Source organism: Aristolochia californica, unplaced genomic scaffold, assembly GCF_029961685.1.
Source record: "Aristolochia californica isolate CCGP_79_NKW_82.1479 unplaced genomic scaffold, dmAriCali1.0.hap1 SCAF_4, whole genome shotgun sequence".
Lineage (NCBI taxonomy): Eukaryota > Viridiplantae > Streptophyta > Magnoliopsida > Piperales > Aristolochiaceae > Aristolochia > Aristolochia californica.
The window spans coordinates 46662733-46686804 of record NW_027182103.1 but is presented as its reverse complement, the minus strand read 5'-3'; the positions used below and the strand labels follow the sequence as shown (position 1 = coordinate 46686804).

Sequence of the window (24072 nt, the reverse complement as noted above, 5' to 3'; positions counted from 1 at the left end):
CATGTTAAAAGTATGAAACCATCTGAACAACATATCGTATCTATAGCAAATGGTACTCCATCTCACGTTATTGGAGAAGGTTCTATCACTCTCACTGAAAATCTGAGTCTTGATTCTGTATTAGTTGTTCCAACCCTCAATCATAATCTATTATCGGTTGCTCAAATAACTCGTACTCTGCATTGTATTGTGGTTTTTTGGCCTAACCTTTGTGTTTTTAAGGATATCCGAACTCAGAAGACAATTGGGTATGGTACTAGAAGGGGGAAACTCTATTACCTTGATCTGCAGCCAGAAAGTTTTCATCAGTTAGCCCAAGCGTTCTCCATGAAGAATAAATCTGCAGATTCTGACATTTGGTTATGGCATAAACGGTTGGGTCATTCATCCTTTGGTTATTTAAAAAAATTGTTTCCTACACTTTTTGAAAAACTATCTATTTCAGATTTTAAGTGTGATGTATGTGAATTGGCGAAAAGCCATCGTGTTCCATTTCCAATAAGCATGAATAGGAGCTCAGAACCATTTATGATTATTCACTCTGATGTGTGGGGTCCAGCAAATATAGCCTCTCTTAGTGATAAACGGTGGTTTGTTTCTTTTATTGATGATCACACCCGTATGACTTGGATTTGTTTAATGAAGTCAAAAAGTGAAGTTAGTTCGTTGTTCAAACAATTTCACAAAATGATAGTCACTCAGTATTATTCTACAATATGAACTCTTCGAAGTGACAATGGGGGAGAATTTGTGAATCAAAGTTTCAAAGAATATCTAGATGATCATGGTATTACTCATCAAACTACTTGTCCGTACACCCCACAGCAAAATGGAGTTGCAGAGCGAAAGAACCGCCACCTTCTTGAAGTTGTTTGTGCTTCCTTGTTTGAAGCTCATATGTCGGCAAGTTACTGGGGTGAAGCCATCACAATTGCAGCTTACCTTATCAATCGAATACCCTCGAGTGTGTTACAATTTCAGACTCCCTTGAGTGTTTTTCATAAAACCATAAGTTCACCTGCTGTGCCGAATCTACCACCTAAAGTTTTTGGGTGTGTAGCCTTTGTTCACCTCCATAAGTCATTGAGACATAAATTGGAACCCCGAACTCACAAGTGTGTTTTTGTTGGTTATGCTCAACATCAGAAAGGTTATCGTTGTTATCATCCTCCATCTCGCAAATTGTATGTCACTCTTGACGTGGTATTTCACGAAGAAAACATGTATTATTCTACTCCCGAGTCTTCAATACAGGAGGAGAACAGGATTGAATTAAAGACCCTTTATCATCATTTGGATATTTTGGATAGTACAAGTGGTCAATATTCCGATTACAACTGTGGACATCAAAATGATTCACAGGATGGAGAAAGACAAAACCAGATGGAAGTGATGCAACCAGAGTCTCAGCCGCCATCTTCCCCCCTTCATAATGTACCAATTGATCAATTGCCTTCTGAGTCCGAGTCCATGTCTGAACCTCAGGTAAGTTCCAAAACTCAACTAAGAGTGCTACCTCATCGAACCACAAGAGGAAAACCTAGAGTCAATTATGAACTTCTTCTCACCTCTAAATCTCAGTATCCCATGCATAATTTTGTGTCTTATCATAGATTGTCAAAGGCAAATGAGGTATTTGTGAATCAATTATCTGCTATATCTATTCCTAATAGTGTGCAGGAAGCCTTGAAAGATTCTAAATGGAAGGAAGCCATGAATGAAGAAATGAAGTCTCTTAAGAAGAATTCAACATGGGAAGTGGTTGACCTACCTGTAGGAAAGACACCAGTTGGATGCAGGTGGGTATTTACCATTAAATATAAAGCCGATGACACTATTGAAAGGTTCAAAGCAAGGCTTGTCGCCAAAGGATATACTCAAACATACGGGATTGATTATATGGAGACATTCGCACCAGTGGCCAAAATCAACACCGTTCGGATTCTACTATCTCTGGTTGTGAATCTTGATTGGCCCTTATATCAGTTTGATGTAAAAAATGCATTTTTACACGGAGATCTCCAAGAAGAAGTATATATGGAATTACCTCCTGGATGCATTATGCAAAACAAAGGAGGCAAACAAGTATGTAAACTGAGGAAATCCCTATATGGTTTGAAGTAGTCCCCGAGGGCGTGGTTTGGAAGGTTCACGAATTTTATGAAATCTATCGGATACAAGCAAAGCAACTTAGATCATACTCTCTTCCTGAAATATAACAAGGAGGGCATCACAGCTCTTATTGTATATGTTGATGATATGATAGTAACTGGGAATGATCCAGAAGAAAAGAAATCATTGCAAAATCGTCTTGCTAGATAATTTAAAATGAAGGATCTTGGCTACTTAAAATATTTTCTTGGCATTGAAGTGTCCAGATCTAAGGAATGAATTTTTCTATCTCAACGAAAATATGCTTTGGATTTATTGAAAGAAACTGGTATGACAGCATGTAGTCCAGTCAGTACTCCTATGGAAGAAAATCTGAAACTTGGAATACATTCAGATCAAGTTCCTGCTAACAAGGAGCGTTATCAGAGACTAGTTGGGAGATTAATGTATCTTGCACATACCCGACCAGACTTAGCTTATGTACTAAGTGTGGTTAGTCAATTTATGCACTCTCCAAGTGAAGAACATATGAATGCCGTCAACCGTATCCTACGCTACCTGAAATCATCTCCAGGGAAAGGAATTTTATTTAAAAAGGGAGGTGACTTGAAAATTGAAGGTTATACCGATGCCGATTGGGCTGGGTCAATAGAAGATCGACGATCTACCTCTGGATACTTTACATTTGTAGGTGGAAATTTGGTCACTTGGATAAGTAAGAAACAAGAGGTGGTGGCTAGATCTTCAGCTGAAGCCGAATACAGGGGAATGGCCAAGGCAATATGTGAATTATTATGGATCAAAAATCTGATACAAGAACTACATATTGAGCAGACAAGTCCTATGAAATTATATTGTGACAATAAGGCCGCATGTGATATTGCCCACAACCCAGTCCAGCATGATAGAACTAAACATGTTGAAGTTGATAGACACTTTATTAAAGAAAAGTTAGAAGCAAGAATCATTGAAGTCCCTCATGTTCGATCTGAGGATCAGCTTGCCGATGTGCTAACCAAGGCAGTGTCTTACCGAGCTTTTAACAAATGTCTTGACAAGTTGGGCATAAGTGATATCTATGCACCAACTTGAGGGGGAGTGTTAAGATTTACTTAGAGATTTCTTTCCTTAAGGAGAAATCATGTAATATTCTATAAATCCGGTGATTGGGGTAATCCCGTTAATCACTCAAATTCTTCCATGTATATTTTGTATAATGGCTATTTAAGCCGATGATGTGAATGAGAAATTAAGATTGAATGTGAATCATTATTTTCGAGTTGATCATGGTAGGTCCATATCTTATGGGTTTGGGCCCAAAAAAAAAAACAAAAATAGTTATGTGCGGAGGAGATTGGTGTGCCATGATTTGGAACGTTTGGTTGACAGCTTTTTGAATCAGAGTCCGTGTCCATTGCTGTTGGATCATCGTCTATCAACAGTCGCCAATGCTCCTGATCTGTTTGTACCTTAATGACCTCCATGACCCCGTTTTTCCTACAACTGTTTCTCTTCTGCAGCATTCCTGCTACCGGAGACTCCAACATCTTCTCGTTAAAACCAAAGAAGAAAGAAGAAAACTCCAGCATCTTCGCGTTTTAATTCTCTCTATCTCTCTTTATCTGCAGCCTTGCCTTCTGACTTTGATTCACGTTAAATGTCCATCGTTGTGCGAGAAGCCGGAGACCAACTGACGGAGATCGGCGAAAGTTGCCGGAATAGAACAAAAAGTCCATATTACATAACAGCTGCAATCAACGTATAAAATTTGAACTTTATCGGACAGTGGTGATAGTGAGCCGCTAGGCCACAGGTTGAAAACATCTAACTATACGCCTGTGAACTATCTAACTTTGGGCTCTATAGACAAAGTTGTGATCTACCTAGGTCTCTGCGTTACAAATTGCAATCAGTGACAAGTCTTGAGCCTCTTGGGTGTTAACGTTGATGTGAGGAGAACAGATGTGATGGCTGCGAAGAAAAAAGAGGTCCAGCTTTAATTTTTGGGGTCTCCCTCACCGACACATGAAATTGTCTTACGATCTAGCCTAATCGAGTTGACCGACTTTATCAGACCTGCTAAGGACATATCGTGGGTAACAAAACTCCCACCCTAACGTTTCAGCCTGATTTTACCCAATGTTATGTGTCTGGTAAAATGTTACAAATTTTTAAGAGGTTCCACCTACCAGACATAATGTAGGAATGCATTTGTTAGCCGCCTCTGGTTAGTTGATTTGTAGGTAACCCTGCCTCAACTAATTGAACACAGATTCCATTCGTAATCTCGTTTCTTTCCCAAGTCTGCAATAAATAAACATGGGTGCAGGCCTGAGCTTGATTGAAGCACAACGATAAGGCTATAACAATGGTGAGAGAAGTCCGGGGAATTAATACAAGAAAGAGTAAATAATACAAGTTTGAAAGCGAGTTGACAAGGAGAAGAGGACAAGTCGAGGATGAAACAGCTGCAGCGTCTACCCAGCTCCACAGAAAGGAGAGAGGATAAGTCCCAGACAAATTTTATATGCCCCAGCTGTGAACAATGAGAGAGACGATCCACAAAGTCCCACGATGGAGACGAGAGAAGGACAAGGAAGAAGAAAATATTATTGAAACTGGTTTTCTGGAAGGGAGAGGTTAGAGCCACTTTTCACGAATTATAACTCTCTGAACAGAGGAGAGTAGAGAACAGTTCTAAACGTTATTTATCTCAAGTAATTCAAATCAATTGCCTCCGTCCTGTAGACAACGTAATTCATTTTACTCACCCGAGGCTTCCTGAGATGAGCGTTTGAGCAGGGTTGCAATCAGATTTTAATTCAAAGAGATTTATATTGGACTCTAAGCATCTAATTCGGTCAAAGATGCCGGAGGAGCAAGCGCAGGATCAAACACAAATTTTAGAGATTTTTTTCATTTGCAGTGTCATTTGGTGGAGATGGGTCCCAACTCGATGGATCCGGATTCATCTTCTTCGAAGATTGCTTGAGCTCGACGATGGCGTCCATATCTCGTTCCTGGCCTCGTTCCCCATTTCTCTCGCTAAAAAACGAAACCAGCACCGGTGATTTAACACTACTCTAAAGGAGGATTTGACCGTAGGCTTCAATCAAACATCTTCTAGGCTTTTTTTCAGTTGCCTGCACTCGTTTTATGGTACAGTCTGTATTTCTTCTTTCGTTCTTATTTTTTAGTTTTCCTGCTTCAGTGCATGTTATGTAAATCTAAGCTTTTTGATTTGCTTTCCTGTAAATAAACAAAGCTACTTTATAAATGTGGGATTGTAGGACTGTGTCTGAAGGGATAGACGAGCATGGGAGATTGTGTTGTATATTCCAGAGTCCAGACAGTGAGATCAATCACAACTACTACCTTCCCTTTCGGAAAGCCGAAATGTTTGAATTCTTCCTTTTTCCATGCTTCTGTGGGCGGCGTGTCCGAGTACACAGACTTCAGGATGAGATCCGCCATTAAAGTTTTCACTCAAACAAATACAAAATAAAAAGAAGATGGGATTTTTATCTCATTATTCTCCTTTGTAGAGATGATAATGATGATGATAATGATGATGATGAGTTTAAAGAAGAGGAAAGCTCTGGCTTTTGGCTTTTCCGGGAATCCCGAACCGGGGGCCCGCTAGTTCGCCGGCATCTCACGTTTCTAGATAGCGGACCCACTTTAGTAATGTCGTAAACTGTCACTGAAAATTGTTCTCTTTCCCGAGGCCTAACCGAGCTTTTGCTACTTTAATGATACGATCCACTCGGCACAGGTAACGTAACGTAATGCCGGAGTGGGAAGCCCCTTGCTCCTAGTGATCTTTCGTGGTCCCTGGTTTTGGATTTTGAGCCCTCCCACCACGAGACATCATCATGCCATCACACTTCCTGAGTTCCCCTGATCCCTCTCCTCGTTACCTCTCAGTCTCCAACCTCCTTTAATATGTCAAAATTTGAATCGTGAATGGATGACTCTGTATAGTAATCATGGGAGAGAAGCAGCGTAGGCCGGTCGGACGCCATGAAAACCTGTATGTCCGACCTCTCCAGCTATCCACTTCCGGTCATGGGCATAATCATCGACTCCCTTCTCTGTCTCTATCTCGGGTTAGACGTAGTAGTTGTAACAGGGCACAACAATGAGAGCTAAGCGCTCAGTACTGTTACCAGGCTACCAAAGTCCATGAAAGACAGCAGCGATGTTAAAGAGTACTTTTTCTTTTTTTGTAATGAAAGACCACGCAGGGGATGACGTGTGATGAATGTGAGGAAGAGCTTATTCTAATGCTGGTCTTGTCTCGCAATAATCACGCTGCAGATGTTCAGCAAACTGGGCTCTGGAGACGATGCAATCGGAACTCACATTCGATTGAATACCCTGTAAATATTTAAAGAATCTACTTTAATTTCCTTTGCTTAGTGAGGGTTTACTTTTCAAAGATTGATGGTTGTTGCAGAGATGAGTGGTCAGGGGAGTACGTTTTGTTTATGTAGTCGTTTAAATAAATAACAGTGGAAGTTCAGTTCTTGAAGAATTATGAAATGGGATGACGACCCATATCCTAATCAAGTAATCAAAAAACCAATGATAGTATTGGGAAACTTAAAGCCCAGTCTCTGGAGTCGTTTTGCTCGTCATGTACACCATAAATCCGAGCAGTTCTTCAATAAAATGATGAGTGGATTCGAGGGCTTTGCAATGACAAACTTGACTCTCCTCTCGCTCGTCTAAACCTGTATTCGTCTTCTTCTTCATCGACTCAGTGACGGAGTAAAAATAGAAAGAAAAATGAAGCAAATTCATTTGGCCCAGCTCTTAAATGATTCCAACCATGCGCACATGAAAGATTAGTTTAGACCCAGAAAAAGAAGACCCTACTCCTAATTCCTCTGTCCGTCTTAGGAATACAAATCGGAGCGACACTCAGCGGGATCCACAGAAAGAGCGACAGCGTCGGAGAAGAGTTGCTAGGACCGGGAGCCATTGTCATGAGTACAGCAAGACAGGCTATGTGTTCAGCGACAACGCCATATGGCTTGTGGATACTCGACACTCGACAGATAAGATTGTACCCGGACCTGGTATTCAAGGTTTACCAGTGGGTGGGTCCAGGAGCCATTGTTAACGGCCAACGTAGCTTAAAAGCACAGCAGTCAGCTGTAATAAATGGCGTCAAAATCAAATGAAAGCGATTTCGATTTCGAGTAATTTATCTTCGGTAAAGGTTGCCTTGAGGAGCGCCGAGTGACAGGTGAACTGGCACTGTCACCGAATCTTTCTTAACCATCTTTCATCTCGCTTCACAAAAACTTTAACTCTTACTTAAGGTTCATTCGCGCTAATCATGGCGCCGGGCGGCGAATGTTATAAAGTCCACGCTCCAGAAATCAAATAGATTCCAGCACTGTGAATTTGTTGGCTCCCTCTCGTCGCACATCTGAGTGTGTGTCGGACGACGGAGCAGTGCCAGCAAAAGCCGACTCGCGAGTCTAAGAAGCTGGGTCCGGCATTCTATCATCACGAGGCAGGATGGGAAGTGAGGAGCCGCCAGTTTGGAATTTGGACGGTTGACAGAAGAAAAAGCGCTTTGTGGACTACTAGTCTACTAGAGTCCAATAGCCTCTGACTGTTCATCGTTCCAAAAAGTCTGAAAGTTCGGCCTAAAGCTGGATCCCGCTCCACGTCGCGTCCCTGCTGTGGCGCTTGAAAGATTGCCTGATAATCCACTCTGAAGTCGTCCTTCCGATTATTTTTGTCCAGAAGCTCTGGGAATCAGTTTTAATACAAACTGTTTTAAACTGTTCCTACCAATTCCTATTAGCTTTTCGCAATCCTTCAACAAGTCTACATGAACGCATTCCTTGTCGTGATTAACACTACCTCTTCTTAGTTCTTACTGTTTGTAGTTTCTTTCAACCCCAGAGAAAAAAAAACGAGTTGTAGTGTTCCTCTTTTGTTTTTTTTCAAGTTTCGATTTTTACTGTATCGGAATTTTTCTTCGTGAAAGACGTGCGCCCACGCCCTTTTGTCCCCTGGACACACCAGTCATGTTATCGCGGGATTACCCAGATACCACGGGTTGAATTGGTCAATATGAAAAGCTGAAATGTACTTTATTTCTACTTCCATCTGTACTCGTCTTAATTCGGCCTTTAGAACAGGTGTATGTGTTCTTCGCTACTGTATTTTGCCGTTTTCTATCCTTTCTGCTCTCTGAACCTCCTGCCCGGCAATGCTAAGAACTGGCGGAAAGAGGGACGATTCAGATTTCAAGCTCTCGTGCTACGTTTTTTTTCTTCTAAATTTTCTGTGAGAGAATAACGAATACTCGATGATGGTAAAATCTAAATCTATACTCGGATACCCAAAACGCTAATAATTGAAAGGCTTACAGAAAGAAGGGTTAAAAGGGCAGCAAGCGGAATGAACAAATGGTAGCAGAATGAGCAGGTATGCCATAAATGATAAGAATTAAATCTACTTCCGAAACGCTCATCCTTGGTATTTGCATCTGCAGTAGGTCCGTCATTAATATTGATAGAGGATTCTCTTCTTCTCAGAACCAAGCAAGCAGCAATAACTAATTGAATTTGGCGAACGGTCTGACTCGATGAGATCAGCTACTACGAAACCTGACTATCTCTCTATCCGAGGAGACGCACCCGTCGTTCTTACCAAGACAAAATGTGAAGATTTGACTGACATCCATCGACAGAATTTAAGCAATGGGCTGCGGCAAGATTTGACGGACATCCATCGACAGAGAAGAAGGTGAAAATCTTGTTTCTCAAGACCAAATACAAGTTATCATAGCAAGCCGGACGGAGTTTAAATTTCATCTCGTTAACCATGCGTCACTGCATCTATCTCTTCGTTCTCATTTCGATTCAAAAGGCGGCCGCCTTGTAGATTTTCACTGGATCGCCTTTGCGTCAATACGGTTGAAGGACGTGATATGTCATGGGCGAACTGGATGGAGAAGTATTTCCATATTGGTGAAACATCCAAGTCTTCCGAACACGAAAGTTCCGATTCTCTATTTCTAATACGAGAAACTGTAAATATAACTTGATTATTGCTGAGAGTGAGCGGTGCCATCGACAGTGACGCCGTCCGGTACAGGGGAGAGGGAAGTCATCCGGGCCTAAGCAGATCTGAGTCAATCATAGTGTTGTGGACAGCACAACCGAGTTGCCTGGAGAAAAGTAAAATCTTGCAGACAACGCATCAAGTGAGTTCATTTCCTGGTTAGGGGGCAGCAAGGATCAAGTTAGATAGAACCTCGGGCACATATAATGAGAGAGAGAGAGAGAGGGCGATGTCGGACTGGAGTGAATTTGAAGCAGCTATTCTGGTTCATGAGTAGGGAGTAAAAATCAGTGAATCCTATGTAAGAAAATTACAGAAGAGTGACTACTCTTTTTAAGTTTATAATAACTCAGATCATATAACAACTCGCTATAAAACAGTAACTGCTTAATTTTAAAGGGTTTAAAGAGATATCCTGAAGAACAGGAACTGCTGACATTTTCCACGACAACAGCCACGCCAATCTACTTTTTAACCTTTACTGTTTCATTCGATCCGCCCAGTGTTATTTCTTTATCCGACCTTCCGTGGGAACAGGGGAAAAAAAGTGTGGCTGTGTCTTCTAACCCAACACGATCACGTTTCACAACTCAGCGCGCTCGCTCAACAGTCGTCTCCCCTGTCCCCGTTGTTACTGTGGTAAAAGATTTCTCTATATATGTGGAATAAACTAAGCCGCTGAGAATGTGAGCTCCAAATCTCCAGAAAACGTGACACAGGTGCAAGTGTAGAAGCGCAAGAACGTCGGTTTTGCCTTTAACCCACATTCCAAATCTTCAGACTTTCAGAGAGACGGAGAGAGAACTGAGAAGACTGAAGTCGCTTAGAGATTCGTGCTGGCTTGCCCACCCTTTTCCCCGAATAGTCGGACACGACGCTGCTTTGCTCCTTTGGCTCTGCGTTCTTGTCCCACTGCTCCGACTCCGGCTCTGTCTAAATCGAATTCGAAACTTCAACCACTTTCTTATGGGGAGCAGAAGATACAAGCTCTTCCTTCTTCCATTTCATTCCCATCCAGCGGTTCTTTCTCTTTCGCTTCGCTTTTAGTCCCCTCACCATTTCCTCCTCTCCACCTTCCGTCTGGAACAAGAGAATCTTAATTCCTTTCTGCTCTCTCGTCTCGTCTCGTCTGTATCTCTTTTTTCCTTGAGCAACCATGTTGCTTTCTCTCCTCATCTGCGTTTTCCTCCTCCAGGCCCCCTCGCTCATCTCCTCCCTCAACCAAGACGGCCTTTACCTTCAGAAGATAAAGGAGTATCTTTCGGACCCAGATGGCGTCCTCTCGGACTGGGAAGCACTCGACGCAGAGCCGTGCAACTGGAACGGGGTTTCTTGCAACTCGCAAGGCGCCGTCATCTCACTCTCGCTCCCTTCCTCTAATCTCGGAGGGCCTTTCCCTAATCCTAGGTTCCTCTGCCGCATCCCAAGTCTCTCCTTCGTCTCCCTTTCCGATAATTTCATAAATGGCACTCTTCCCTCCGATCTCGACGCCTGCCAAAATCTCACTCACCTGAACGTCTCGCAGAACCTACTTGTTGGAAGCTTCCCTCCGTCGCTGGCGGCCCTACCTAGTCTCCTTGTGCTCGACCTGTCCGGCAACAACTTCTCCGGCGAGGTTCCTGCCACGTTCGCTGCTTTTCCTCGGCTGGAAGGTCTTTCACTCGTATCTAACCTCTTGAACGGCACAATTCCTTCATTCTTCTCTAACGTATCCACTCTCAAACAACTGAACCTCTCATATAACCCCTTTCTTCCTGGCGAAATCCCGTCGGATTTCGGTAAGCTCATCAATCTCGAAAACCTCTGGCTTGCCGGATGCAATCTAATAGGTCAGATTCCGCCGAGCCTTGGAAACCTCGGGAATTTGACCAACTTAGACCTCTCTCTCAACAACCTCAAAGGCCCTATTCCGGAGACGCTAACATCTCTCTCCAGTATCGTTCAGATCGAGCTATACAACAACTCTCTCTCTGGTATGCTTCCGGTGGGGCTGTCGAAGCTCACATCACTTAGGAGGCTGGACGCATCTATGAATCAGTTGGAAGGGCAGATCCCTCGGGGGCTTTGTGAATTGCCCCTGGAGTCTCTGAACCTGTACGAGAATCGCTTCACGGGAGCTCTGCCTCAAGAAATAGCCAGATCACCGAACCTCTTCGAATTACGGCTGTTTAGAAACATGCTGAACGGTTCCCTTCCGCCTGACCTAGGAAAAAATGGTCCTCTTCTGTGGATTGACCTGTCGTATAATCAATTTTCTGGTGAAATTCCTGGGAGCCTCTGCTATAAAGGGGTTTTGGAAGAGATCCTTTTCATCCAAAACTCATTTGAAGGAAAACTTCCGGAAGCTCTTGCACAATGCCACAGCTTGAACAGGGTTCGATTGAAAGGCAACAAACTCTCGGGCGAAATTCCAGCCGGCATCTGGGGGTTACCGCACTTGTCGCTTCTTGAGTTTACATCAAATTCGTTCTCCGGCGCCATCTCTCCTGCCATTTCTGGTGCGTCTAATCTCTCTGTCTTGCTCATCGATAATAACCAATTCAAGGGGGAGATGCCTCCGGAGTTTGGTTCTTTGGTCAAACTCGAAGAAATTTCTGCTGCCAACAACAAATTATCAGGCTCCATCTCCACAGCTTTTGGCAGTCTTCCGCGGCTTTCAATGCTCGACCTCCACAACAACGATATATCTGGGGAGCTGCCGGCAAATATTGAGTTATGGAAAAAGCTCAGTTATTTAAACCTCGCCGATAACCAATTATCCGGTAAAATTCCGCCTGGATTTGGGTCGCTCCCGGTACTCAACTACCTCGACCTCTCTAACAACCGTCTTAGTGGGGAAATCCCTCTTGAATTTCAGAATTTGAAGCTCAATCTCTTCAATCTCTCAACTAATTTTCTTTCAGGGAAACTTCCCCCTCTCTACGCTAATGAAAACTACCGAGACAGCTTTTTGAATAACCCGGGCTTGTGCGGAGATTTGCCTGGACTGTGTTCCACCTCGGAAGAAGAAGCCGGTAGGGCTCGTCGGTTTGTTTGGCTGCTGAGGGCGATCTTTGTACTTGCGGCGTTGGTTCTTCTGATTGGTGGTGTTTGGTTCTACTGGAAGTATCGTGACTTCAAGAATGGGAAAAATGGTGGCGATAAAATGAAGTGGACTTTAACCTCGTTTCACAAGCTGGGTTTTAGCGAGTATGAAATCTTTGATTACCTTGACGAGGATAATGTGATTGGCAGTGGTGCCTCCGGGAAGGTCTATAAAGTCGTTCTCAGCAACGGAGAGGCAGTTGCAGTCAAGAAGCTGTGGGGGTCAAGGAAAGGTGAAGCTGATCACAACAATATGCAGCAGAGGATTAGCAATGATGGATTTGAGGCAGAGGTAGAAACTTTAGGAAAGATCAGACATAAGAATATAGTTAAGCTTTGGTGTTGTTGTACCACGAGAGACTGTAAACTTCTGGTATACGAGTACATGCCCAACGGTAGTCTGGGAGACTTGTTGCACAGTAGCAAGGGAGGTCTGTTGGATTGGCCAACGAGGTACAAAATTGCTCTTGAAGCTGCAGAAGGGCTCTCATACCTGCACCATGACTGTGTCCCCTCGATCGTTCACAGAGATGTGAAATCCAACAACATCTTGTTGGACGGGGAGTTTGGGGCTAGAGTAGCAGATTTTGGAGTTGCCAAGGTCTGTGAAGCTATTGGGAAGGGGCCTAAATCCATGTCAGTGATTGCTGGTTCGTGTGGATACATAGCACCAGGTTCGTTTTACCCCCACCGCGAGGTTTTTGCAATTTAGGTGCTTTCCTTTTGAAATCTTCTTGTAGCTGCACTGTTTGCTCATGTTCTTTCGTGTTAATCTTCGAACTTTTGTTCTTCCGAAAGTAGTCTATTTCTTGTCTTTGCTAAGATTGTGTTATTCTATTCCTATGCTTCTGCTAATCTAGAAAAAAAATGCTTCTCGTTTCTGCTCGAAAGTTCCTGTTGCACTAATTTCTATTCCCTGTTTGGTCTGCTTTTAACTTACTCTGTTTTAATGCTGCTAGGTTTATCTGTGTGAATTTTAAATGATTTTCTGAACTGCATTTGTTACAGAGTACGCATATACGCTTCGAGTGAATGAAAAGAGTGACATCTACAGTTTCGGAGTGGTTCTTCTGGAGCTATTAACGGGGAAGCTCCCTGTGGATCCTGAATTCGGAGAGAAGGATTTGGTGAAATGGGTTTGCACTACCTTCGACCAGAAAGGCGTTGAGCACATTCTAGACCCTAAGCTTGACATCTGTTTCAAAGAAGAGATGTGCAAGGTTCTGAACATTGCCCTTCTCTGCACAAGCCCTCTGCCCATCAATCGTCCGTCAATGCGCAGAGTGGTTAACATGCTTCTCGAGCTAGGGTCCTCTAACATGCCGAAGGCAATGAAAAACGACGGAACATTTTCCCCATATTACTACGAAGTCGGGTCGGATCACGGCAGCCTTGTCTAAAGCAGTAGAGGGGAGAGGCGTTTCCCGTAACTGTTCCCTGTGGTCACTGGTTTTGAGAGTGGGGTGGGACAATCGCCGGACGTTTGATTGACAAAGACGGCCGGTTACACAAGGTAGGTGATGAGAGAGGTTGAGATAATTTGGAACTCAATTCCTTGAGAGAATTGGTGAAGATGAAGAGATGCTCACTGTAAGATCATGTTTCTTGCGAGATTTTCCTTTGTAAGAAGAAAATTTTCTATGACAAAGAAAAACACCCTTCTGTTAGTGGGGTAGTTGCTACTGTCATGTTAGGTTCTTCTAATTTGCAAGAAGCCAAATATTCCAGTACGCATGGTATTATGATGATGTATCGACGGCAGAGGCGTCGCAGGGATTCGGAGTTCTGCAAAACGGTCCACAGCCTCTGTCGAGGCCTGACGGGGTAGTTAGCGAATTCATATGCTCGTAGGTCCTTGTGCATTTATTCTATAACAAAGGGACCACACAGGAAAACCAGAACACCGCCATTGCAGTCTGCCACTCTTGTGCATTAATCCCGAGTTCTGATGTGATTCGATTTCTCAGACGTTGACTGCGCTTCTTACGCTCTAGAATTGATTAAGAGGAACCTCTATTGAATCGTCATTTTCTCCTGGTCTAACCCAAAAGCCTCGTAACTCGAGAGGGCATTCAAAATCTTCAATTTTTTACGCAGGGAAAAAATTCGATCCCTCGGCAAATTAAACCGGATGTTTCTTGATTTCTTGACATTCGAGAAAACATTACGCAACGATTTAGAAACACAGTTATAGTACCAAATCGCTAACTTCATAAGCAGACTTTCTGCCAATCATTTTAAAAACTTTACGTGAAGCACCAGTGGTCTAGTGGTAGAATAGTACCCTGCCACGGTACAGACCCGGGTTCGATTCCCGGCTGGTGCATTCTTTTTTTACAAATTTGTTCTCAACGAATGAAATGTTTTCTGATTAGTAGTAGTTGACAGTTTTGACACTGCAGCTTTCCTTATCTAGTTTTCGCAGGGAAACGATTTATATAAAAACCATTCATTAGTAACCTGATCGCAGAAGCTTATGTTTTCTATTTCCGTATTGACAGACAAAGGGGATTGATGCAAAATTACAATAACCCACTTGTTCGCTTCATCAATGGAGGTTAAGCTAGAACAGAAGTTATTGCCAGAGTGACTGGATGAACACTAAAATGAGCTGCGAGTCTGCAATTTGTTGTGAGTGGCCGCAGAGGGCCGATCAGTGTCGTCTTCAAGAGCAGGTTGAGATGAGCTCGGTCGAGTTATTTTATTATCAAATTACAACAGAATGAACTTAGCATCGTATTTCTTTTTAAAGTTAGTTTCTCCCAAATTTACCAGTGAGCTTCACATGGACAAAGGTAGGTGTTATGTATTATTGAACGCATCCAATCGCAAACCTGCCATTCACATGACAGTATGAGAGAAATCGACGAACTCGGCCTTAAAATTCTCTAGTGGGACAAAGAATCTGGTAACAACATCTTCAAACAGATGCCGACAGTATCCTCAATTCTACATTGGGGGGCCACGGAAGATTCTGGGAAGCTTCATTGCACCGACTCTCACTGATCAAAACCAACACTGGGAACCAGATGGCTTTCTGATCTGCATGCAGCTGCACCGACAATACTCCCGGAGTTGAGACTGTTGGAAGAAAAGCTGGGAAATAATAGAGGCTGGAACTCGTTATAGGGATAATTGCGGTACTTGCCCGGAGCAGATTAAAAGAAGCTTTGTTCTTGCTAATTTTTATTGCGAGCTTCCGTGTCGTCTAATAGATCATGGAATCAAAATTCCATGTCAGGCCAATGGAACAAACAAGAAATTAAAAAGAGTATCAAATGAGATAAATGCCCAAGAAGGATAATTCGAAATGGGACGAGGAAAGTAGAATCTGAGGGTAGCCCAAGATCTACATTGAACTAATGGAAGTAGCAGCAGTACGTCAGAGACACTCTGGTACGAGTCAAAGGATGGAAAGTGAAACTGAAACACCCTGATACGAGTCAGAATGACGAATCGTTTATTAGGATTTGGAAATCTTAAACAACGGAAAACACTCGAGGGAAAGGGAGATGCGGCCCGGGAATGGTGCTCTTTGATTCTCTTGCTTCTGTTTTCAATTTTTAAAGATGGATTGCGCTGTGATGTAACAACTGAAATAACTTCTTTCCAGTGGGCGGCCTCGTGGGTTGTAGCCGTTCATAAAGAAGAAGGTCGGAGTTGGACCTACTTGGAGTGTATCATTTGCATAAAAAGCTGGAATTTGTTAACGTTAATGGAGCAGTTTACTAATGATTAGCAGAGAGTAAGATTTTTTTTGCATTAGATGTCGGTTGTCGAGGGCCGGCCACCCGTTCCCAGCCGTATTGACTTTGAAAATCTGAGAATTCGTAAGCCTTACGGAAAGCCTCTCTTTTCCTCTTTTTCTACCTTTCTCCGCCCAGTGCCTCCCCAATCGAATAAATTATCAGTATAAATTGCTTTCTGGTCCATTTGCTCTCCTTGTCTCTGCTCTCCTCTTTCTTTCTCGTCCTGTAGACTCCATAGCAACGAGCTATATATACCCAGAAAAACCGTGAAAGAAATTGCGGAAGTCTGTTTGGTTCGTCCCTCATCAACATGGGCCATGGGGGTAGGCTTTCCCCTTTGGCTTACGACCTGTCACTGGGAATTCTTAGCGTGGCTATTCTTGCTCTAATTGTCATTCTATTCATAGTTTGCAAGAAGAGATCGATTCAGCCGGAAGACGTACTCCCTATCAAGCTCTCCGCCCGGTCCTACTCTCTAGCCGATGTTGACGCCGCCACCGACGGCTTCAGCCGTCGGCAAGTTCTGGGTACAGGACCTCATGGAACCGTCTACCAAGCAATCCTCGCTTCTGGTGATCTCGTCGCCGTTAAACGAGTCCATTCACATCTGGTATTGGGTAATGCCGGCTCCAGCTTCTCGTCCACAATCAAGTCGCTCTCATGGGCGCATCATCCCCACATCGTACCCGTCGTCGGATTCTCCGAAGGTCCAGGGGAGAGAATCATATTAACGGAACTGATGGGATTGAGAAGCCTAGAGTTCCATTTGCATCAGAGCCCGGAGAGTGGAACGGCTTTCCTGGATTGGCCGCGTCGGATCAGAATAGCCGGGGAAGCTGCGCGAGGGATCGAATACCTGCACGAGGTGGCGATGCCCCGTCTTGTGCATGGCTGCATCAAACCCTCCAACATCCTTATCGACTTAAACTTCCGCGCCAGAGTCTGCGATTACGGACTCACCTTCTTGGCTCCGCAGGAGAGGAGGGGCGTGGAGGCGTACGTGGACGGTGAGTACTGGGAGGAGAAGGACGGGGGCGTGTGCATGGCCAGCGATGTCTACGGATTTGGTATAGTTTTGTTGGAGCTGTTGAGTGGGAGAAGGTCCGAGACCAATGGAGGGCTGCTCGTTGAGTGGGCTCTACATTTGATTAGAGAGTCAAGGGTGGAGGAATTGTTGGACCCGAGGCTTCGGGTGCCCTATGACATGACGCCACTCATGAGGATGTCTAAGGTTGCATTGGCCTGCGTTGGTAATAGTAGAAAGAGCAGGCCATCCATCGGTCAAGTGGCGGCAATTTTGAACAGTCTCGTTACTGTGGACGATCAGTCCAGAATGTAGAACAAGCAGGTAAAGCAAATATGACGGTTCCGGAGAAGACAAAGTGCAGGGTCGGATTTTTTGGACGGTGGGGGTCGGGGAAGATTATCGTTTTTGGAACTTCAGAAAGAAGCGGCCAAAAGATCTCCTAGACTACCTTTCCACTGTATTTTTGCTGGGATGTGTTCTTGAGATGAGAATCCCGCGTCTCTCGATGGGCTGGTAGGTCAGAGTTAGACATGGTTAGGAATGATTGGGTACGGGACTGGTAGGATGTGAATATGTAAATAATTTGTGATGCATTGCTTGGTTCAACTTACTCTTACCGATCGATCGGTCTTGGTTCGAATCCTCGTAGAAAACAGAGGAATCCACTAACATTTACCATGTTAGTGCACTCACTTTCACTGGCTCACTCAACACTCTCTGTGTCCTCCTCTCTCTCTCGACACTCTCTGTTTCCGAACCTTCATCTCTCTCGTTTCTCACTATCTGCTGGCTCGCCGATTCTTCCAACTCAATCTCTCGCTGCAATCCAAATTTCGGAAATAGGATCCAACTTCGGTGCATGCAGAAACATAGAAACTCTGAATAACTATAAAAACTTCGCCAATTCTCTACTGTGATAGGTTTCATGAAGTTTAGGCAACTGTTTGGAGTAAGAGAAGAAATCTTATAGTCTCACATAAAACAAAACCCAGAATTTCAGAACAGCGAAAACCGATCAAAATCTAATTCCAGCTACAGTTGATCACGATTCACAACTGCAATAATCCCCCTAAACTTTGGCCTCTTCAGAGCCGACCCAAAATTCAAAAAGTCGGAAACCGTGTTTACAGAGACGGAGCGGTCACCATTAAAGACTAGGGAAGAGAGGGAAAGGAAGGTAAACAAGGGAAGGTTTGGGACAAAAGCAAAAGATCAAATATAACACTGACCATGTTTTGTTTAGGTATATTATTTTTTATATTTAATTAATTTAATATTTTTATTTAAATATTTTAAATTATTTAACTTTTTTTATTAAATAACAAGTTAAATAAAATTATCTTAATAAAAGTTATATCTATCAGAGTATTTTACTAATAAACTCATTTTTCCACTTTCCACTACATTTTTCATTGTGCTATTAGCACAAGAAAGTACTTTACACTGTATTTTCCATTAAACATATTAACACAAAAAAGTAATTCACTAACTTTAACTTTTACTAAGTAATTCACTTAACTACCCCTAAATAAGACTTTGCTCCTAGAAAACCAATTTGGCATTTAAAGTTTAGTTTCAACTTTCCCTATTTCGAGGAAGTCTCACACAAGCATGAAATTCTCCTACTTCATAAACATGGCCTAGACTTGAATCGAATCGAACTCAAACCTGCATATGTTCAAAATAGCCTTGATTTAAATGCTTCAAATTCAAACTCAAGTCGAGCCTAAATTTGCAATCGAACTCAAGCTTGAACTCCAACCTACATTTAAAACGTTGCATAAAATATATATCAAATAAACTATACATAAAATTATGTATAAATTTTACTTAAAATTAGGCATGGCCTCTACATAAAATTGGTCATAAACACGTATGCATAAACTCTATTCAATAATCAAACATAAAAATTTAAATGAAATATCAATATATAATTTACAATCATTTAAACAAAATTGTTCTTAAACACTGCATAATAGTATACGCTTCTTTTTTTTACAAAGAGGGAGTTATGTCCAAAGGAGGGAACTCTTCTCGGAAATAATGAGAACAAAAAAAAATTCTTTCGGCTCCTGAATCATTGTAGTAGGATTCTTCAATCAAAGACTGAAGACGTGAGATTGAAAAATAAGAACGGACAAGACAAATTTACGGTGGTCTGGTTGTGCTTATGTCCACCGGAGCGACAAGGATAAATTCTTCACTAATGGTAATCAGGGTTATATAATCCTTATATAATATTAAACCCTAGATGTATTTGTGTCAAAAAGACACAAATACCCTTGTACATTAATATCCCCCCAACCTTATATTATATGAGTCATATGCTGAACAAAGACAATGTTTTAATCAGTTGTCATTGATGTGATATAACTAAGAAAAAAAATCAAAAGATCCCATTCCGATCAAAATTATAATTATGTATATTTTATCCTTTCTCCTTTTTATCTCCTTTAAAAAAAGAACACTTCTCCGTTGGTAGCACCTGACGATGCTTTCCAGGTAAAAAAACTTTAGAACTCCTGAAATTTCAACCAAAAAATATATTTTAATCCAACTTTTCTTACTACGATTAAACAACGATTTTGAAGAATAAAAAAATTTAAAGAACAGTTTCAAAGATCACAAAACCCCACTAACCAAACCATCTTTTTCTCTGCCCCAGGTTACAGAGACGGTGTTTTCCGGGTAAAAAAAAACCTCAGTACTCATGAATTTGCCTACAGTGGCTAATCATAAATGGTTTCCGGACGTAACTTGGGCGAGTTAACTCACCTTTGGAGATGGTTAAGTCGAATGGTATCCGTTAGAAATCGCTACTATTTTGGACAATTCCCCTTATCACCCTGGACTCGGGCGACCGATATGACTTGACCAACTCATTCCCAAGTCTAAATCATACAGCCTTGCTTAGAGCCTTGAAACAATAGAGCAAATGGGCTAGTGACTAGAGCAAACTAGTAAGTTTAAGATAGGCCCAGATCACAGTCCATGTGATGTTAAGGCTGCTACCATGCCCATAACTTGGCCTGATCGTGGGCCGTGGTTACGGAGAAGGGTCTTTTCCTTAAGTCTCATTGTTGCAGAGAGGGAGAACAAATTCCAGTACTCCCCACATGTGCACATGTGCACGTATACCCCATTAGCGGGACAGCGGGATCCGCACAGATCTTATACTACAGTGGCTAATCAGACGTAACTGCGACCCTAATGCGTGAAAAGTTTCAACTCTTCCGTCTGAACTTGGACTTCTTTCTTAGCAATGAAGACTTTCCGTAAAGTTGTCTCTGGTAAAATGATCCTTCCACTGTATTGTATTTTATTCTTTCACTCAACTCTGTGGATAAGATCGTCTACCGGGTGTTCTTCAAATCTCCCTGATTGCTGTAAAAGTTTTCGTACGGTGGAAGTAGAATACGGAGGAGGACGTGCGTCACGTGTCATACGATACCATATGAAGCACGGGAAGACGAAGAGGATGGCTGGCGTGCGATCCTGGATGATTGTTGAAACAAGAAAATTGAATTTCTCAAACTTGATTATCTAGAATGGCTCCTGTTTTTAGTTTTGATCACGCTAAGAGCAAGAAAGGAAAATCACAAGAAAGCTAGCTTCTACCCACCAACCCAAAGAGTTCCAAATTCTCCAACGCGAGGAGTAGCAACGAGATTCAGCAAAGAATTCTTAATCCTTTAGACAGCGACGATCTGTTCAAGTTATCGCGACTCTTCGTGTCTTCAAGCAAGAGAGCTTCTACATTAAGAAAGACGCAGATGGGATATTTACTTCATCAGGAACTGAACTTTTAATTTGCTTGTAAAGAATGCCCTTTGCAGCAGTGATTTAGACGTATCAGTCTAATCTGATTGCGTGCGCTGCTTAACGTAGGCAAATGAGATGAACCTGTTTGTGTACAGTATCTATCTATGAATTTGAAGGCGTTCCCTTCCAACAGACCACACAGTAACGAATGAACAAGAAGCAGAAAATCTAATAAGCAATTATTGGCGTTTGGTTCCCAGTGTTGAGTATTCAAAGCCACCTCGAGCTCTCGAGCCACCGCAGTTCAGAAGGAAGATTCCAAAGCTATGCCTGCCTGCATTGCAGCGTTCCAAAATAAAACGATGATTAAAATGAAAAGTTGTTGGGAGAAAAGGAGAACCCAGAAAGAGCTATTCCCAGTTTTGGTCAAAGAGACGATCCTCCAGGATATCAGTATCAGTTGGGAAGTGAAGGCTGAAATCATTAATCAGTAGGCGTTGTTGTGAAGGTGGCATGGAAGAGAGAACAAAAGGGGTCACCGGAGAAGTCTACTGCAAGGAAAAAACATAGATGGGTAGCAGTAGTTGTATCTCTACTCAGCAGTAGATGTGTAAATGTCTTGAAAGACACTCTAAGGGTGACATTGGAGCTGATACTTCTCTCTCCCTCCCTCTCAAGGGGGTGAGACGTCGCTTAGAATCAGCTTGCCCCGTCTCCACTCAACTCTTTTCTTCTTTTTGTCCTTTTGTTCACCGATTTTACATATGCAACACGCTTTTGGACCTGTAAAAAGACCCTTGGAAATACATTTATTCCCTTCCTTGTATATATGGGCTATTGCAGGACCAAACTTGCGAGGAAAGCAACCTTCTACACTCACATTATTGAATTAATTCCCTGGTTGGCTTATAATAAGCTCGGACAAGTCCCTTGGAGATTTCTATTCTCTGATCTTGGCTAGGAAGAGATGTCGTGGTGTACAAAGCCAGGAAAGAAAATAAATTTGGAAAAACGAAAAGTAAGCCAAGGGAGAATTCAATTAGCTTCCTGAAGTTCATAGTAGGGTAGGGGAGCTCTCATGGAAGAGAAACCATTACTTGTTTAGAAGACACAGTTTCTTTACCCTTTTCTTTCTCTCGCCTTCTCTCTCTCTCTCTCTCTCCCCCTCTTCTCCTTCTTCTTCCATATTGTTTTGTTTTGTTTTGTTTTCGTTTAGAGAAGTGGAAGAAACGGTGCAGAAAGGCTCGCCGTGGGATGGGAATAAGGGGGAGACGAAAGCGGAGATGACATGGAGCAAGGAAAACCAAGATGACAACAAATCCCTTCCAAATAAGTACAAAAGCTGCCCATCATGTGGCCATCGAATCTTGTGCGAAGAACAGGTCCTTCAAAACTCTCTCTTAATCTTTCTTTTTCTTCTTCCTTGGTGATTACTCGTTCCTGCAAACGATCACATGGGGTTTAAACCAAGTCATTACGTATCTAGGCAGCGATTCATGAATTACCAGGGTTACCTGCCGGCGTGAAGTTCGATCCGACAGACCAGGAGCTTTTGGAGCACTTGGAAGGGAAGGTGAAATCCGACAGTGGTAAGCTTCATCCGCTCATCGATGAATTCATCCCTACCCTTGAAGGAGAGAATGGAATTTGCTACACCCACCCCGAGAAGCTTCCAGGTAATCTTTCTTTTTTCTCGCACAATAATCGTAAATGGAAACCTAAGCGTTTGAACCATAATGTCCAGTCTAAGACAAAAATAGAAGAACTGAGATGATATTCAACAGCGCTCATGACTCGTTTTATCATGGTGTCTACCACGTAAAAGGGAACGGCCTCTTCTGCAGCAGAAAGTGAAACATGGCATGAACAGTCTTGACGTTTGCTTGTAGACCCGTGCCGAACACTATAATTGGCGGTTGATCTACAGCGTCGGGAATTTCTAGTGTTTGCAAGAACACTAGAAATGGCGGTTGATCTACAGACGCTAACTTTTGACTGTAAAAGAGCAACATTCAAATGGCTGTTCCTAATTGACATGGTTTCTGAGAATTTAGAAGAATGGTGCTTGGCGTGAAAGTTATGTAGTACTGCTTATGATTTAACTTGTACGCACACACACAAACACTTAGATCCGACATAATAAAGCTTATTGTCTTCCTCCCCTGTGAACTAAAAGGGTTAGCGTTCTATGATTTCCATGATTTAAATGAAAGAAAAGTCAGTTACTTGTGATTTTAACTGATTCGTCGTCATTTTTTTATGTGGACGTGGCGATAATGGACAGGAGTTACAAGGGACGGGTTAATCCGCCACTTCTTCCATCGGCCTTCCAAGGCTTACACGACGGGAACCAGGAAAAGAAGGAAGGTGCACACAGACGCCGAAGGAGGAGAGACAAGGTGGCACAAAACAGGCAAGACGAGACCTGTGTTTGTGGGCGGAAAGCTGAAAGGGTTCAAAAAGATCTTGGTTCTTTACACCAACTACGGGAAACAACGAAAGCCTGAGAAAACGAATTGGGTAATGCACCAGTACCATCTCGGTTCGAATGAGGAAGAGAAAGATGGGGAGCTGGTTGTATCAAAAGTGTTCTACCAGACGCAGCCAAGGCAATGTGGATCAGGCTCCAAAGAATCGAAAGATCGAAATAGCCACGAGAACACCGCGATCAAGGAAGCTGCAGTAGTTGATTTTTACAATTCTTCGCTGATCTCTTACGCTTCAGGTGGCCACAGTAGAGCAAGCCCTCCTCATCTGATACCCAACTTTGTTGTACATGATACTGGACCTTCTTTTCTTCCTTGATGGGGACGATGGTTTTGGAAATCCTTCTTTGCTGGGTTTAGTAAAATAAGTCTTCTGCAAACTGGAAAGAGATGGAGACGAGGAGGATCAAGAGGAGGATGAACGGAATGTTTCCTAGTGTAAGATTTAAAGACTAACAGGTGTAGAAAAATGGTGGGTAGTTGTTAGATAGTGAATGAGGCTGCATAATTATTCACATCATGGCACATTGTTTGAATGAAAGCTGTGCATGATGCTTCCTACCGGTGAAGCGCTGTGAGTCTTCAATTTAATTATCTGACTGTTCACCCTTGTCTGGTTACTGAAAGTTGAGGAATAAAAAAAAAAAAAAAAAGTAAAGTAAAAGTTAATGCTTCAAGGAGCCTCTCATGAGATGTGAGACGACTACGAACACTTTAATCTGACCCTGGCATTTTTACCTGTGAATCAGGCACTACTTCG

At 42.7% G+C, this 24072-nt stretch overlaps 3 protein-coding genes and 1 non-coding gene across 4 annotated transcripts; all 4 read left to right on the top strand.

Moving 5' to 3' along the window:
* The first annotated feature begins 9909 nt into the window (after positions 1-9909).
* On the top strand, positions 9910-14282 carry LOC137962437 (receptor-like protein kinase HSL1). The gene is made up of 2 exons (XM_068809306.1): positions 9910-12962; positions 13297-14282. The coding sequence occupies exons 1-2, from the start codon at positions 10361-10363 to the stop codon at positions 13686-13688; spliced, it is 2994 nt and encodes a 997-aa protein (XP_068665407.1). The 5' UTR covers positions 9910-10360; the 3' UTR covers positions 13689-14282.
* Positions 14283-14543: 261 nt separating this feature from the next.
* TRNAG-GCC (transfer RNA glycine (anticodon GCC)) lies at positions 14544-14614 on the top strand. The gene has a single exon. It is a non-coding gene; the product is annotated as a tRNA-Gly (tRNA).
* Positions 14615-16347: 1733 nt separating this feature from the next.
* On the top strand, positions 16348-17465 carry LOC137963480 (serine/threonine-protein kinase-like protein CR4). Its single transcript, XM_068810596.1, has one exon. The coding sequence runs from the start codon at positions 16348-16350 to the stop codon at positions 17374-17376; it is 1029 nt and encodes a 342-aa protein (XP_068666697.1). The 3' UTR covers positions 17377-17465.
* A 4317-nt stretch (positions 17466-21782) lies between these two features.
* LOC137962306 (NAC domain-containing protein 73-like) lies at positions 21783-23652 on the top strand. Its single transcript, XM_068809099.1, has 3 exons — positions 21783-22208; positions 22313-22502; positions 23111-23652. Exons 1-3 carry the CDS (start codon positions 22110-22112, stop codon positions 23629-23631), a joined length of 810 nt encoding a protein of 269 aa, XP_068665200.1. The 5' UTR covers positions 21783-22109; the 3' UTR covers positions 23632-23652.
* Positions 23653-24072: the final 420 nt, after the last annotated feature.